General features: G+C 46.9%; 1 protein-coding gene across 5 annotated transcripts in view; it reads left to right on the top strand.

The window, feature by feature from the left end:
• dag1 (dystroglycan 1) overlaps nt 1–16720 on the top strand; it is a 49388-nt gene that overhangs the window by 13212 nt on the left and 19456 nt on the right. For 3 of the 5 annotated variants that reach the window (XM_029431576.1, XM_029431575.1, XM_029431577.1), the window contains exon 3: nt 10602–11352. In XM_029431576.1, the coding sequence (XP_029287436.1) occupies nt 10939–11352 (414 nt within the window). In that variant the 5' untranslated portion in view covers nt 10602–10938. Of the gene's footprint in view, nt 1–5139; nt 5502–10601; nt 11353–16720 lie in introns of those variants that run through there. The other 2 variants (XM_029431578.1, XM_029431579.1) reach the window with 2 other exon arrangements.

The following is a 16720-nucleotide window of genomic DNA, read 5'->3' as shown; positions in this document are numbered from 1 at the left end:
TTATGTTTGATGAGTTCAGAACATTTTCACCTCTAAATATGAAATGTTTGATCAGTCAGACCATCGTTACTTCTAACATCAGAAACCACAGCGATACCAGAAGTGTCCTCCAGAATGCTTTTGCGTCAGAGCGGGTTGTAAGCGTTCCTGCAGCGCCGCCATCATCTGCTCCGTGAGTCCGCAGCCGTCGGCTGGTTCGCCGCCTCCTCTTGAAGTTCACCTCAAAGCAGCTGTTTGTCTGCTGCTTGTCTGTAATCAGCAGGAATGATGTGAATCCAGTTTGAGGCTCAAACCTTTACGACCTAAAGTAAAACAACCTTTCTGTTCCTTTTCGTGAGAAGTGTGTGGAACTCTTCGTTGAAGGGTGCTAATTCATCCGTAGCATCTTCCCTCCGCTTCGTTGTTATTCTGAGGCGCTAACAGACTCACTAGCATAGCCAATACGTTCATCGTTTGCTCTGTGCTATTAGAAGGTACAGGACTGCACTTTAAAAGACTCTCACCCACTTACCCGCCAGAGAGAGGAGGCAGAGAGAAAGTCATTAGGGCAGCGAGGGGAGAGAGGAGCTATCGCACCGTGCAGCCTCCTTCAGTCCCTGCAGACAACACACACATAGTGTGTGTGTGTGTGCGTGTGCGTGTGCGTGTGTGTGTGTGTGTGTTGAAAGTACATACGTCTGCGCTTTGTAGGAGCATCCGCAGGTCTGTGTGTCAGGCTCCCTGGTTTACATGATATGAGACGGTTGTTATCCTGAGGCCTGCATGAAGTCTCCTGATGCTTTGAATCCCTCAGCTTCTCTGTGTCCCCTGCTGCTGCTGCTGCAGATGAACTCCAAACACCAACACCTCCCTCACACACTTCTGTCTCTGCTTCCACTGGTGGACTCATGTTCTCTGCCTGCACAGGTGGGAGGCACTGTTCCCCCTCCCCTGTGTGTATCATCACGTACACTTCTCTCTCCTCCTGTGTGTCTGCTGGTTAGTCCCGACTGACATAACGAGCAGTTTTATATTTAAAGTCTCGTCAGGAGCAACAGAAATAACTTCATGAGGTCGTATTGAGGTTATATTACTTCAGCCCAACTGATGCATAAACCAGACTGTTATTATCCACTATGTATGTGTAAGGAGGGGGGGGGGGGTAGATGGGTCTGAACACAGCTGAATTTCCCCCAAGATCCTGTCCAGTGTGGAGCGAGACAGGAAGTTTATTTTGAAAAGACTGCCTGAAATTGAGTTGTGTCGCTGTATGAGGGTACGTTGTGTCTCTGTATGAGGGTACGTTGTGTCTCTGTATGAGGGTACGTTGTGTCTCTGTATGAGGGTACGTTGTGTCTCTGTATGAGGGTACGTTGTGTCTCTGTATGAGGGTACGTTGTGTCTCTGTATGAGGGTACGTTGTGTCTCTGGATGAGGGTACGTTGTGTCTCTGTATGAGGGTACGTTGTGTCTCTGTATGAGGGTACGTTGTGTCGCTGAATGAGGGTACGTTGTGTCGCTGTATGAGGGTACGTTGTGTCTCTGTATGAGGGTACGTTGTGTCTCTGTATGAGGGTACGTTGTGTCTCTGTGTCTCTGTATGAGGGTACGTTGTGTCTCTGTATGAGGGTACGTCTCTGTATGAGGGTACGTCGTGTCTCTGTATGAGGGTACGTTGTGTCTCTGTATGAGGGTACGTTGTGTCGCTGAATGAGGGTACGTTGTGTCGCTGGATGAGGGTACGTTGTGTCGCTGGATGAGGGTACGTTGTGTCGCTGAATGAGGGTACGTTTTGTCGCTGGATGAGGGTACGTTGTGTCGCTGGATGAGGGTACGTTGTGTCTCTGGATGAGGGTACGTTGTGTCTCTCTATGAGGGTACATTGTGTCTCTGGATGAGGGTACGTTGTGTCTCTGTATGAGGGTACGTTGTGTCTCTGTATGAGGGTACGTTGTGTCTCTGTGTCTCTGTATGAGGGTACGTTGTGTCTCTGTACGAGGGTACGTTGTGTCTCTGTATGAGGGTACGTCTCTGTATGAGGGTACGTTGTGTCTCTGTATGAGGGTACGTTGTGTCGCTGTATGAGGGTACGTTGTGTCGCTGTATGAGGGTACGTTGTGTCGCTGTATGAGGGTACGTTGTGTCGCTGTATGAGGGTACGTTGTGTCGCTGTATGAGGGTACGTTGTGTCGCTGTATGAGGGTACGTTGTGTCGCTGGATGAGGGTACGTTGTGTCTCTGTATGAGGGTACGTTGTGTCTCTGTATGAGGGTACGTTGTGTCGCTGGATGAGGGTACGTTGTGTCGCTGGATGAGGGTACGTTGTGTCGCTGAATGAGGGTACGTTTTGTCGCTGTATGAGGGTACGTTGTGTCGCTGGATGAGGGTACGTTGTGTGTCTGGATGAGGGTACGTTGTGTCGCTGTATGAGGGTACGTTGTGTCGCTGGATGAGGGTACGTTGTGTCGCTGGATGAGGGTACGTTGTGTCTCTGTATGAGGGCACGTTGTGTCCCTGAATGAGGGCACGTTGTGTCCCTGAATGAGGGTACGTTGCGTCGCTGGATGAGGGTACGTTGCGTCGCTGGATGAGGGTACGTTGCGTCGCTGGATGAGGGTACGTTGCGTCTCTGGATGAGGGTACGTTGCGTCGCTGGATGAGGGTACGTTGCGTCGCTGGATGAGGGTACGTTGCGTCGCTGGATGAGGGTACGTTGCGTCGCTGGATGAGGGTACGTTGCGTCTCTGGATGAGGGCACGTTGCGTCTCTGGATGAGGGTACGTTGTGTTGCTGTCTTTCTTAAGTCTCTCTTCCGTCCCCATGAGACTGTTGATTGAGTATAGATGTTTCTTCAGCTGCTTCCACACGCACACTCTCCCTGCGTCTTCACATATTGCATCTAGAACTAATATTCACTCTCCAGCGTTCCACCTCTCAGCGTGCGACTCGCTCTCTCGATGATGTCATCAGGCTCTTGTGTTTGTTCTTTTATAAAGGTAACAACCCCTTGTGCTTGTCCCTCCTCTGACCCTCAGGACCATTAACAACATGCAGTAGTTACGATATTATTTCTGAAGGTTTCCATCCCTTGCAGAGGATGAGCTCCAAAATCTTCTCAGATATGATTCCTCGTGAGCTTTATCTCTTTACAGCGGAGCATTAAGTAACATTCGGCGCAGCGTTGAAGGAAGAACATGGAGTGATCAGCAGCTGAACACGGCTCGCTGACTCGCTCTGGTTGACTGGGATATATTTAGCAGACATCTTTAGCCTGGCCAAACATCTGATCTCTGGTTCCTCTGACACGCTGCCAGTGAGTTGGAGGTCACATTGCTCAGTCCGTGAGGCTATCGGCTATTATCTTGGAGATGAAGAGCTGAGACATCTGCAGTGACCGTGGAGGGAGGGGGGGGGGGGCAGAGATAGATCTCAGATACTGGCTCCAGTGAATTATGAACTTTCTGGGTAAAATTAAAAGCGAACTGACTGACAGATGTGTGTGTGAGCAGCGGTGCATGAAGTCCAGCTCTGCTCGCCGCCTCTCGACACTTTTAAACAGTTGTTGATCTATGAAGAAAGGTGTGTGTGTGTGTGTGTGTGTGTGTGTGTGTGTGTGTGTGTGTGTGTGTGTGTGTGTGTGTGTGTGGCAGATATGACGGACACAGATGAGAATTGATGACCTGCATGGAGGAGATAGCTATACACACACTTACATGTAACCAGTGTATCTAGGTCACTGCAGTGTGTATGAACAGAATACCTGCTGACACACTTTGTGTTAGAGACCAGGAAGTGTTTGCATCCTGCAGCAGATCACACTGTTAACATATGTTGTGTTCAACCTAAAAGAAATGTGTTGGACTGTTAATCAAGCTTCTCATATCTGGTATCATCACATCTGCACCTTTGAGAAGTGCTGAGTCATCAGTCAGATGGTGTGTGTTTAGAGCAGCTGCTCCTCCTGCCGTCCTAACCTGAAACACACCTGCATCTGATGTATAAATGTATTTAAAATGACACTGGACACTTCTCTGCCTCAGACAGAAGAGTCTCATCTAAAATAAGACTTTTATAACACCCCACAGCACGGGGAGACCTTTAACCTCCGACTGTGTTGATGTCCAAGTCACTGTTCAGTTATTTACCCCGATCAGAGAGGTGTGTGTGTGGGTGGTCACGGATTGAAGCGCACCCTTGGATTAAAGGACACAGATTAGCAAGTGTGCAGCGGTGTGTTAAGGGAGAGGGCTTGAAGAGGGGTGTGTGTGGTTTCGCATATAGAATGTCTCGTGTTGCCCGGCTGTCATTTTCTGTCACACCAGCAGCTGTCCCCAGCTGTCCATCTCTCTCACACACACACACACACACACACACTTGCACACACACGACCAGCTGACTCCAGCTGTCACTGTTTCTCACGTCTTCGCTGGTGGTCCCAGCAGGACGAGGTTGTGCTGTCCTCGACTTAAAACTTTTTAGTCCACTAGGAGTGGACACACACACACACACACACACACACAGTATAAACATACTTGCATGAGAAAGAGTTTGAGGAGTTTGAGATGAACACAGAGTCTAATTGGGCTGAAATGTAATTACTCTGCTACCTACACATTCTTTAACAATAATTGTATTTCCTCCTCCTCATCTTCTGTCTCCCCCCCTCTGTCTCTCTCTGTCTCCCCCCTCTGTCTCTCTCTGTCTCCCCCCCTCTGTCTCTCTCTGTCTCCCCCCCTCTGTCTCTCTCTGTCTCCCCCCCTCTGTCTCTCTCTCTCTCTCTGTAATTGTTAATTCTTTCATGTTTCATTTCTGCAGCGGCTGCAGTGTTATAATTAGTCCACTGAGATGCGCAAAGCATCGCGGCACTTTCCCCTTATGAGCTGTTGGCCTTCACACACGCACACGCACACTCACACTCACACCTTCTCTCTCTGAAAAGCCTTATAAGCGAAAGCGCTGATGCTCCGACGATCCTAAACCCAACTGTAATCAAAGTGGACGTGTGTTTTGGCTGCGTCCGCAGAAGAGACGCAGTCACCAGGATTCGTCTCGCCGGGTTCATTTTAATTTTATTTTTGTGCTTCGCCTCAAATTAAATCCTCATTTTGAGGAAGTTAAAGACCAGAGAGGGCGGTGGGGGCAGAGGGCGGTGGGCAGGAAACATGAACAATGTTTTCAAACCGCAGGATGTTGTTCTCTTTCTTTGATCCTGAAGTTCACGTTTCAGATTAGAGTTCTGTTCTAAAGTCACAGTTGGAACAGAGAGGATGTTTTTAATGCTGCTGGAAGATGGACGAGAGGAGTGTTTGTGGATCAGATCCTGTTCTGGGATAATAAGAGGCGCTGCAGGTCGTCTGTGTAACTGGATACGAACCTTCCCCGTGTGTTTTCAGAGCGCAGGGAGGTCCGGAGAACCCGGCCCACCTTCAGTATGTCCCGTGACAGATCCCCCGCCGTGTCCTCGTACATCTGGAGCTCAAACTGTCACTTTCCTCAAATGTTCCTCTTCTGCAATATTTAAGGTTTTTATGACTTTTATATCTCAACGACTCAGAACATCTGGCGCTGATTTCTCCTGCAGTCCGCTGTGCACTTGAAGTGTTCATAAGATTACAGAGGAAACATTCACTGAAGTTTAATGAAAGGTCTTCAAGAAGATCAAGTTTTACACCAAATACAAACGCTGCCTGTAACTTAAAGTTACCCTGATGTCCCCCTGATGTCCCCCTGATGTCCCCCCCTGATGTCCCCCCCTGATGTCCCCCCTGATGTCCCCCCTGATGTCCCCCCTGATGTCCCCCCTGATGTCCCCCCCTGATGTCCCCCCCTGATGTCCCCCCTTGATGTCCCCCCCTGATGTGTTAGAGAGACCATATTTACATTTTAGCCCCTCCCTGAGTGCTGTGATGTTTCCGCTCCACAGTCTTTCCCAGAACTCTGTGTTTTGAGGCAGGTTTACATCTGCTGCTCTGCCCGTCACACACACACACACACACACACACACACACACACACACACACACACACACACACACACACACACACACACACACACACACACACACAGCTGGTGATCCAGGAGTGGCCGGAAGGTTCCAGCGGGAGTTGTTTTGTCGGGTTTGTAGTAGTTGTTCTCGTGATTCTGTTTTTATCGCAGGATCTTTTCTCCCACCTCTCGGGTCATCACATGTTTGTTGTTCCTCTGAAGGAGTTCTGCTCTCGTTAAACACGACCGTGTCACGACGCGGTCACTTCATCTGTGCAGTTTTAGGAGTTATAGGTTATTAATCTGCCTTTGATTCCAAAGAGCAGTTGAAGATGTTCAGAAGTCAGTGTGCAGACGGACTCTTCAGTCTGATGCACAAATATTCTGACACGCTTTGCAAAATGTCATCAGTTTGTAAAGCACATGCCCCCGCCCCCCCCCCCAAACATCTGGATGCATTAACAGTCCTCTTACACGGGAACACGCCGCTGACCCGGGACAAAGTCGCTCAAAAACATTTGTTTGTTCATTTTTGCAAATCACTTCTTAACATCCAGCGCCTTGAGATTGCTTTTATCTTTGAAAGCTTTACAAATAAAAATGATTATTATTAACATGTGATTATCATTTGATTAGTAATTCAGCGTGACGCACCTTATGTTCACACACACGGTGCATCCGCTCGCTGCAGGAACAGCTAACACTGTGTGTGTGTGTGTGTGTGTGTGTGTGTGTGTGTGTGTGTGTGTGTGACTGGTTCGTTTTGCAGCCAAATTACAAAATGTAATTGCGAGTGTGAACGCAGATTAATTTCTAGATATTTAAATGGAGCGGACAGATGCTGTGTTGAAATCCATCCATAAACAGCCCATAATGAGCTGTAAATGATCATAAACACACGTTGTCTCTGGCATGCACACTATAAAGAACAATACACACGTGCCGGATCGTCACGCCGGAGACATAATCTCACTGCAGATGAGAGCGCCGGATTAACACCTCACATGTGTCTAATCTCTGTGCTAAACATCCCAATCTCATTGTGAAGGTGAAGCGTAATGTAATACGGCTGCAAACTTGCAGTGTCTCACAGCTCGTAATGTATAAGACGGAGTCAACGTGCATTGGAGTAAATCCAAAATCCATAATCTTCAACGAGTTTAAAGTCATTTATCGTGTGTGTGTGTGTGTGTGTGTGTGTGTGTGTGTGTGATAATATTTGCTTCCTCTCTGGCGTCAGTGTCACTTGTCAGTCTGGGAACTTGTGACCCTCTTTACAACGGCTCCCACTCGGCCCTCCTTCTGTTTCTCAGGCCGCTCTCGTCCCGCCTGAGACAATAATAGAGACGTCAGCTGAGACTTTGGAGGATTGAAAGGTGACGGCAGGAGAGACGGGGGAAGAGGAGGGGGAGTGAACGTGAGATTGAAGGAGGGAACAGCGGAGGAGTGGACTTTTAAGTGCCACTGAAGTGCCAGTGTTTCGTCCTTGACAGGAAGATCTCTCAAATTGGCTCCCGTGTGGGAATTCCTCTCATTTAATTGGCCGCTGAGTGTCGTTTCTGTGTCCTTGTTGGCTGAGATGAAGTCCAGTGAAGGGTTTTCCTCAGAGTTCTAGCCAAGCTCGTTCTGTAACGGTTGAAACTAAAGCTCGAGTCGGTTTGAGTCATTTTGAACATGTTGTGTTTGTTACCTGAAGCTTCTCTTTTTTTCCTCCCCGTGGGAAGAAATCAAAGCCTCTCGAAATTGTACCTTTTTGGTGCTTTCAAAGCTCGCTCCTCCCGTCCCCCGTCCTCCATCCCATCGTACCCCAGAGACAGCATTAAAGTCTCTCTCAGGTCTCAGGGTGCCACCTGGGACGTCTCCTTTCTCCCCCAGCAGACACTTTGTACGAGGTGTAATGGAGGAGTGGAGGATCACAGCGTCTGGAGGTTATTTGGGCTTCTGGTCGGGACAGAATATCCCAGTTTCTGAGCAGATTAGTCAGGACAGCTCTCAAACCCCAAGATGATGCTCTCAGATGTCCTGGCTAACCGTCTTAAAACCCAGAAATATTCAATTCACAACTGAGAAAAGCAGCAAATCCAACAGAACTGCTGTTGGTTGTTGATTCTCCACGTTAGCAGCTCCTCTCGGATCAGAAGTCGTGTTCTGGAGCGAGACATCCGTCATTAACACCACGTAGGAAATCTGCTCTTTGCTAACTATAGATTTCACAGAGCTCTGTTCAAATTGTGTTCTCTGATAACAGATGATCCTATCTGCACTCTCCCAAGTCTCCTCTCTGCTGCGCCCGCTCCCCGTCCAGTTAACTGTTTATTTATAGGTGGAGATGAGCGGCATGTTGGTGTCTGGATGTGTATTTGAGTCCCTGAGCAGCTACTGTACGGCCTCCAGGAGACATGTTATAATATAAACCTGATATAATGTTCCGACTCCTTGGGTGTTCTTTGACGTGTGACCCCTTAAAGACAAAGCTAGGTGTAACCCGTAGACATATTGTGTTTACAGGTTTCCTGAAAGGATACATGTAAAAGAAGTCTGCTGGAGTATTTGTCTTCTTCGTTGGTATCCGGCGACATATTTGACTAAAAAGCAGACGTGCTGAAGGACAGCGTGTTCCTGACCGGCGGCTGTCTTCACTTCAGCTGGCGCACACACCTACAGAGCGGAAGAAAGGAGAGGGGAGAACTAAATAGAAACCGCGCACGCAATCTCCCCGCGCCACGCACGCACGGTGAGCGCCCCTCCAAAGCAGTAAACCTGGGGGAACACTGCACTTCATGTCCTTTCAGTTAGCGGAGCAGCTGCTGTGCTTAATACAATATAAATTAACCTCCAGGATTCTTGAAGAAAATCACGAGCGTCCATGAAAACAAAGCGTTTGCGTGACTTTATAAAAGTCTGCAGTCAGAACTGTGAGCAGTTGAAACACGGAGCCAATTCTAAACACGCTCTTTCTTTGTGACTTCACCAGCATCAATAACTCTGAGGATTGTGGGTAACTGCAGCTTTCATCACAGAAGTCACAAAAACTCCTTTTTTGTTTGTGTCCGTATAAAATCTGCTACGATCGTGCAGCAACACCAGTGATCGTTGCAGAACCTGTTGATGTTTATTAGGGTTAGGAGAACATCGCGTTTGGGTTCAGATAAGGACGTACGTTTTGTAAAAGAACTGCGAGAGACGAGCAGCGGCTTCCCGAGGGAAGTGTCGTGTTGTGTGGCGGTTTGATTTACAGTCAAAGTTCCTTGTGTGCTCATCAGCTGTTGTTCATTCAGCATGAATCAAGGAACCATCACTACGTCACTCTCACGCAGGTTGTATATGATTACATCACTTCTCTGTCTGAACAGTTTGGTTCACGTCAGCATCCAGTGTCTTTCAGTTTCCCTCGCCGCCCTCACGCCTCCCAGATGATCAACATGTGGGAAAGTCTTCCAGACAATCGTCCCTCAGAGCATTAATCTCTGCACTGACGCGATGAAAGAATAAGCATGAACAAGCAATGAGGGGAAATGGGAGGTATGCTGCAGTCGAAGGTAACCTACATGAAAGGGATGGAGTTTATCCCCGGCAGCCATCTTGGACTACTTTTCAGAGGGCTTGTTAAAACTTTAACGCTCCAAATAATAATTCCAAGGTTGCATCAAGGAAAGTCTTGACTTTCACAAAGCCCAGGAGTCGTCGAGCTGAAGTTCACTCTTTGGGATGAAAGCGTTCTTGAGCGCTCGTGATTAAAAACAAAGTTTGGTCCAAAGGTGAGGCGAGGCGAGGGCGAGCAACAACAAAGACGCTTTTCTAGTCGGTCAAAAGCTACCTGGGAGGCCTTGTGTTGTCGTTGCCGGGGAGTTCCTGCAGTGATTTCACTTTATCCAGCGGGCATCTGCTCCGGGGCAGAATGGAGTCACAGCGGGGGGGGCGCTCTCTCTGCCTCGTTTTCTTTCTCCTTCTTTCATTCTCCTCTTTCTCTCTAACGAAAGCCCTCGAGGGAAATCATTTGTCACACACACACACACACAGGGGGATCCTCTCCTCATGAAAGACTTGTATGAATAACAAACCCCAGAGTTCAGTCCTCCACACTGACAATGGACACAAACTCTCTCTCTGCTCTATCTTCGCCCCCCCCCCTCCCCCACACACACACCTACACACACACTCTGTTTGACCCCTCTCACAATAGATGATGGCATGCATTCATTAGCGCTTCCAATAAAAGCTTTGACCGGTTGGACATTGTTGGCTAATCCCGAGTCCCAGCGTGCATCACCTTCACTTTGTCCGTCTCGTCCCACCCGTTAAGATAAATACATACATGTGCTTGTGAGAGGGTGAAAGTGAGAGCGGCAGAATTGTTGCAAGAACTAATGTGATTACTCCGCCACACTGATAACATCCCCCTCCTGCCCCCGCCCCCCTCCATGATGGATTTCTATCGACAATGAGATTTGCGTGGCACAAATCAGTTTAAGGGGCCGAACTTATCAAGGGATTGACTTTTGATTCAGTTGTGGCGCTTTAAGTCGAGGTGTTTAGGTTGTGCAGTATCGAGTGGTGAGAAGCTGTATGTCTGTATTCCCCCCCCCGCTCTGAGAGCAGCTCCTCTAACCGTGCTTCTGTTTCTTGTCTCCTCACAGATCTCGAAGGCGCTCGGCACAATGGGACTCCGAAACCTCTGAGGGCTGAGCACAAAAGGCCGAGGAGAAGAGGAAGAATAAAGCCGAGGGAGGGAGAAAGGAGGACAAAAGAGGAGGAGGAGGAGGAACAGAAGGAGGAGGGAAGATTCTTCCCCGGCGCCAGGCAAAGCAGGAGAGCGTTCTCTGCAGCAGGGTGGGCGGAGACTGAGAGGGAGGGAGATTTGAAAGGAGGGATTTGCTCTATCTGTCGGGGGTGCATGCTCCCCCATAAGTCCCCCCTCCCACTTGGACATTTATTTTTTTTCTGCATCATTGACAGGCCGACAAAGGGAAAAGAATGCGCAATAAGTTAAGTTTGGGGGCGAGCAGGGGCCTCGACGTGAGACTACCCAGGACTAGAGCCTTGCTGCTGGGCTTGTTGCTGGCCGCGGCCGGCTGGCTCGCTCCGCCGGTCCGTGCGGACGTGGAGATCGACGTGCTGGGCGAGATGGTGCTGATGGACGGAGGAGGAGAAAGTGAGAGTGGAGGCAGGAGGAGCGACCTGGAGGCCTCCATGCACTCCTCGCTCCTTCACGACTTCCACGAAGTGACGGAAAGTATCCGTGCGCTGGAGGCCGTGGAGACTACGGCGACTCAGCAGAACACAGCCGCTCCCACTGCCTTCCCAGACTCCTCAGCGGTCGTGGGTCGGATCTTCCAGATGACGGTGCCAAACAAGATGGAGGATGTTTACCTGGGTGATATCGTCAAGGTGAGTCCTTATCCTCCAACCACAGAGCTGCTCTATAATCAGTTCTAGATGTGAGATTACAGATTTCCTCACCATGTTTACGTTCCGGGCCACATATGAGGTTATGATGACACATTGTCACGTGTACGTGCGGTCACCGGGAGAGGACAACGGGGTCGGGGTAATTCCTTCACTCCGGATGAACTCCAAGAACAATCAGAAATTCCCCTAAAAGATCTGTTCCACTGCTCAGAAGCTGCCCGCTGGAAACGCATAGTGAAAGCCATTCAGAGCAATATGCCCTTTTTTAATTGCACTGCATTTCCCGCAATGGCCAATTTTCTATAATATATGAAGCTTCATATCTGAGTTGGAGGCTTTAGTAGCATTACCCTCCCTCTTTGTCTTCCTCCTCCCTCGGCCTATTCATCCTCATCCTCCCTTCTTTTATTATCTTCCTCTCCTCCTTCCATACTCTGACTTTACGTCTACAGCTGAAACTAATTGAACTCGTCCTTCTCCATCTCCCCTCCCTTATTGTTCCACACTGTCTACAGTTTCACACCAAATGTTATCCCTCCATCCTTCATCCCCCTTTCTCTCACTCCTTCAGGCTAAACCTTTAATATTGTACACTCTCTTCCTTCCTGTCCTCCATCTTCCCTGCTTCCTCTCCATCTCTAACCAATCATCGCTCGTACCTTGCTCTCTCTCTCTCCACCCTGCAGTTCCTCCATCCCCTCTTCCTCCTTCTCCTTTCTTCATTACACCGTTAATCCCGTCTTCTCTCCTCTTCTTCTCTCTCCCCCTTTATCTCCCTCCATCACATTCCAGCCTTTCATATCCTGCCGCTCACTTCCTCTCCTCTCCCCCTGCCTCCATCTTCTGCTTTTAAGTCCCATCTCTCCCTCCACACCCCTTCCTCCCTTACTCCTTTCTTCCACCGCTGTCAAATCACATCACATCAGATCATATCAATCAAGTTCCCCAGTGATGAGCAGCATGGAAATGTACTCTGCCCTAATAAATCCTATGCAGGCTCTGCCGCAAAAAAATTTTTTTTCAAAGGAAAGAATTCAAAGAGTTCTAAATCCTTCAGTTTAGCAGATTTTTGGTGTATTTCCAAATGTTAGATTTCATTCTTGGTAGGAATTGCTGTTAAGTATTTCATTAATGTTTGTTCAGTTTACAGACGGCTGCACGAGGCTGTCTGCAGAGTGTCAGCTGATCGGGTTGACTTGATGTGATGCTGGCACCGTGCAGGCGCCTTGTGTGTTCAGTCTGGGAATTTAAAGTGATGTGATGTTTATTTCTTGTGACGGTTGATACACAACCCATCGGGTCAGCTGCACTGCTTATCTAAGCTTGTGGATGTTGAAATATTTGTGGAGGGTAGTTTTTATAATGATATAATGTTGCTGTCAATACGGAGCCATATCGACCAATACAATCGTTTTGTTATAGCAGCTTGTATACACACACTTTTTTCACCACCGTCCTGAAAGATTGCTTCAACCATCTCGAAGTCGATGTATTTATTTATTTTTTAATGTTTTTTGTCATCTATAGCAGATAATTACATGATAACGTTTACCTTCGCAATACATGTTTACTGAATATATGAATATATTGAATGCATCATAATGTCACTCGATGCAACCTCGCTCCGTTAACGTTAGCTAACAGCTAACATAAGATAGCAGCTCACATAAAATAACAGCTAACATAAACTAGCAGCTAACATAAACTAGCAGCTTGCATAAGGTAGCAGCTAACATAAAATAACAGCTAACATAAACTAGCAGCTAACATAAGATAGCAGCTTGCATAAGGTAGCAGCTAACATAAAATAACAGCTAACATAAACTAGCAGCTAACATAAGATAGCAGCTTGCATAAGGTAGCAGCTAACATAAAATAACAGCTAACATAAACTAGCAGCTAACATAAGATAGCAGCTTGCATAAACTAGCAGCTAACATAAGATAGCAGCTTGCATAAGGTAGCAGCTAACATAAGATAATAGCTAACATAAACTAGCAGCTTACATAAGGTAGCAGCTAACATACGGTAGCAGCACACATAAGATAGCAGCTAACATAAGATGGCAGATAACATAAGACAGCAGCTAATATAAGATAGCAGCTAACATAAACTAGCAGCTAATATAAGATAGCAACTTACATAAGATAGCAGCTAACATAAACTAGCAGCTTACATAAGGTAGCAGCTAACATACGGTAGCAGTACACATAAGATAGCAGCTAACATAAGATGGCAGATAACATAAACTAGCCATAAACTAGCCGATAACATAAACTAGCAGCTAACATAAGATAGCAGCTTACATAAGATAGCAGCTAACATAAACTAGCAGCTAATATAAGATAGCAGCTTACATAAGATAGCAGCTTACATAAACTAGCAGCTTACATAAGGTAGCAGCTAACATACGGTAGCAGCACACATAAGATAGCAGCTAACATAAGATGGCAGATAACATAAGACAGCAGCTAACATAAGATTGCAGCTAACATAAACTAGCAGCTAATATAAGATAGCAGCTTACATAAGATAGCAGTTAACATAAGGTATCAGCTCACATAAGGTATCAGCTCACATAAGATGGCAGATAACATAAGATAGCAGCTAACATAAGATTGCAGCTAACATAAACTAGCAGGTAATATAAGATAGCAGCTTACATAAGGTAGCAGTTAACATAAGGTAGCAGCTCACATAAACTAGCAGCTCACATAAACTAGCAGCTCACATAAACTAGCAGCTAACATAAACTAGCAGCTTACATAAGGTAGCAGCTTACATAAGGTAGCAGCTAATATAAGGTAGCAGCTAACATAAGGTAGCTGCTCACATAAGGTAGCAGCTTACATAAGGTAGCAGCTTACATAAGGTAGCAGCTTACATAAGGTAGCAGCTCACATAAGGTAGCTGCTCACATAAGGTAGCAGCTCACATAAGGTAGCAGTTAACATAAGGTAGCAGCTCACATACGGTAGCAGCTCACATAAGGTAGCAGCTAACATAAGATGGCAGATAAAATAAGATAGCAGCTAACATAAGATGGTAGATAACATAAACTAGCAGCTAACATAAGATAGCAGCTTACATAAGGTAGCAGCTAACATAAGATGGCAGATAACAAACTAGCCAATAACATAAACTAGCAGCTAACATAAGATAGAAGCTAACATAAGGTAGCAGCTAACATAAGATGGCAGATAACATAAACTAGCCGATAACATAAACTAGCAGCTAACATAAGATAGCAGCTTACATAAGGTAGCAGCTAACATAAGGTAGCAGCTAACATAAACTAGCAGCTAACATAAGATTGCAGCTAACATAAGGTAGCAGCTAACATAAGATGGCAGATAACATAAACTAGCCGATAACATAAACTAGCAAGTTAACATAAGATAGCAGCTTACATAAGGTAGCAGCTAACATAAGGTAGCAGCTAACATAAGATGGCAGATAACATAAACTAGCAGCTAACATAAGATAGCAGCTTACATAAGGTAGCAGCTAACATAAGATGGCAGATAACATAAACTAGCAGCTAACATAAGATAGCAGCTTACATAAGGTAGCAGCTAACATAAGATTGCAGATAACATAAGATAGCAGCTTACATAAGGTAGCAGCTAACATAAGATGGCAGCTAAAATAAGATGGCAGCTCCTCCACGGGTTTGTTCACAATGTAGCATTATGAGGGGAAAGATAGGATGCGTCGTAGCAACTTTACTGAATAAAGAATTAAAAGTAAATCTAGAAAGCATTATTCTTCTAATCGCATGTTTTTACTTAATATCGTCCGTTAACAATCCCTAAATATTTCGCTGGCTCTGTTAATTCTGGCGCCCCTCTGTTTCTCCTCCTGCAATGATCCTCCTCGTCTCCTCTTCTTCCCCCGCTCTTTATTTTTAATCCTGCTACTCGTCTTCCTCTCACCCTTCCCATCACCATTGTCACCTCTTCCTCCGTCTTTCCTCCCCGTTCTACATTCGTCCCAGAGGCTCAAGCTGTTCTTCCAAACCTGATTATGTCTGTCACACTGTAAGCTGGGGGCTTCTATTAGAGCCAATAGGAGTTGACAGCTTGGCAAAGAAGTGGTAAAGAAGGAACAATGAGGAGAGAGGAGGCGTGAACTGAGAGCGAGGTCATGACCTTAGAAGCAGCAGGATCACCTTTTTTAAAGTCTACTCCTGTGAATGAAAGGTCATGGCGGTGAGATCATACATGTCCTGTCCAACCTTCCTGGTGAGAGAAGCCTCACATCCCTCCTCCTTCGCTCTTAGACTGTCTGCTCAATATCTACAACTGCAGAGAGTTTGTTTACTTCGGCTCTTTCCTCCATTACAAGTTTCAACACTTTCCCCGGCAATCCACCGTCCTTCCCCTTCTCTTCAGATGTGAGACGCCCCTCAAGGTTGTGACGCAAAAGGCCAAATCAATTTCTGCGCATGGCGTTGCACTCATACTAATGGCCTTTCCTTATGAAAATGGTCCAGAGTTTGAGAGGTCTCCAGCTCTGTGACAGGCCCGCCTGGCCATTCACCTTTTAGCTGAGCAGTCTGCGATTATCCATTCATACAGCGTAGGGATTCTCTCAGCCGGGTGGGCAGGATGTCACGCTCACAGGACGTACTGTAGAACTGTATGTTTATATTCCTCAAAGCAAGGTATAAAAAAAGCCCAAGATGCAATTCCTCACTGGCTGATGGGCGGCAGGCGAGATCGCCCCTTCACTTCCGCTTTACCCTTTTTCATTCCTGGAAATAACTGAGGCTGAAAGGTGTGTGTGTGTGTGTGTGTGTGTGTGTGTGTGTGTGTGTGTGTGTGTGTGTGTGTGTGTGTGTGTGTGTGTGTGTGTGTGTGTGTGTGTGTGTGTGTGTGTGTGTGTGTGTGTGTGTGTGTGTGTGTGTGTGTGTGTGTGTGTGTGTGTGTGTGTGTGGGGCATATGTTGCAGATTCCTTTGTGAATATTTTGATTGTGTATTTGCATGCAGATTAAAAAGAGAGATACTCACAGCTAATTACTCTCTGTAAGCCCCCCCCATCACTCACACACACACTCTTTAGGTCTTTGTCTGTCTCCATGTAAAATCGCCCCAAAGCAGCACCCTGGATAACGAACTGTGTGTGTGGTTGTCAGAACACATTGACTAGCTGTTTGAGTCGCTCCCCTCTTGATGAATGGAGACAGTAACTTGCTGTTGTAAAGGGCCGTTCCCCCACGCAGGCATTTTGGTGGGAGAACTAACTTTCCCTCTCCTCTCTCTCTCCTCTGTTTCCTCCCCTCATCATGTTGTTCCTCTCTCTCTCTCCTCTGTTTCCTCCCCTCATCATGTTGTTCCTCTCTCT

Source organism: Cottoperca gobio, chromosome 5 (assembly GCF_900634415.1).
Source record: "Cottoperca gobio chromosome 5, fCotGob3.1, whole genome shotgun sequence".
NCBI classification, from domain to species: domain Eukaryota; kingdom Metazoa; phylum Chordata; class Actinopteri; order Perciformes; family Bovichtidae; genus Cottoperca; species Cottoperca gobio.
The sequence above is the reverse complement of the archived record's forward strand: the minus strand, read 5'-3'. Positions and strand labels throughout refer to the sequence as shown.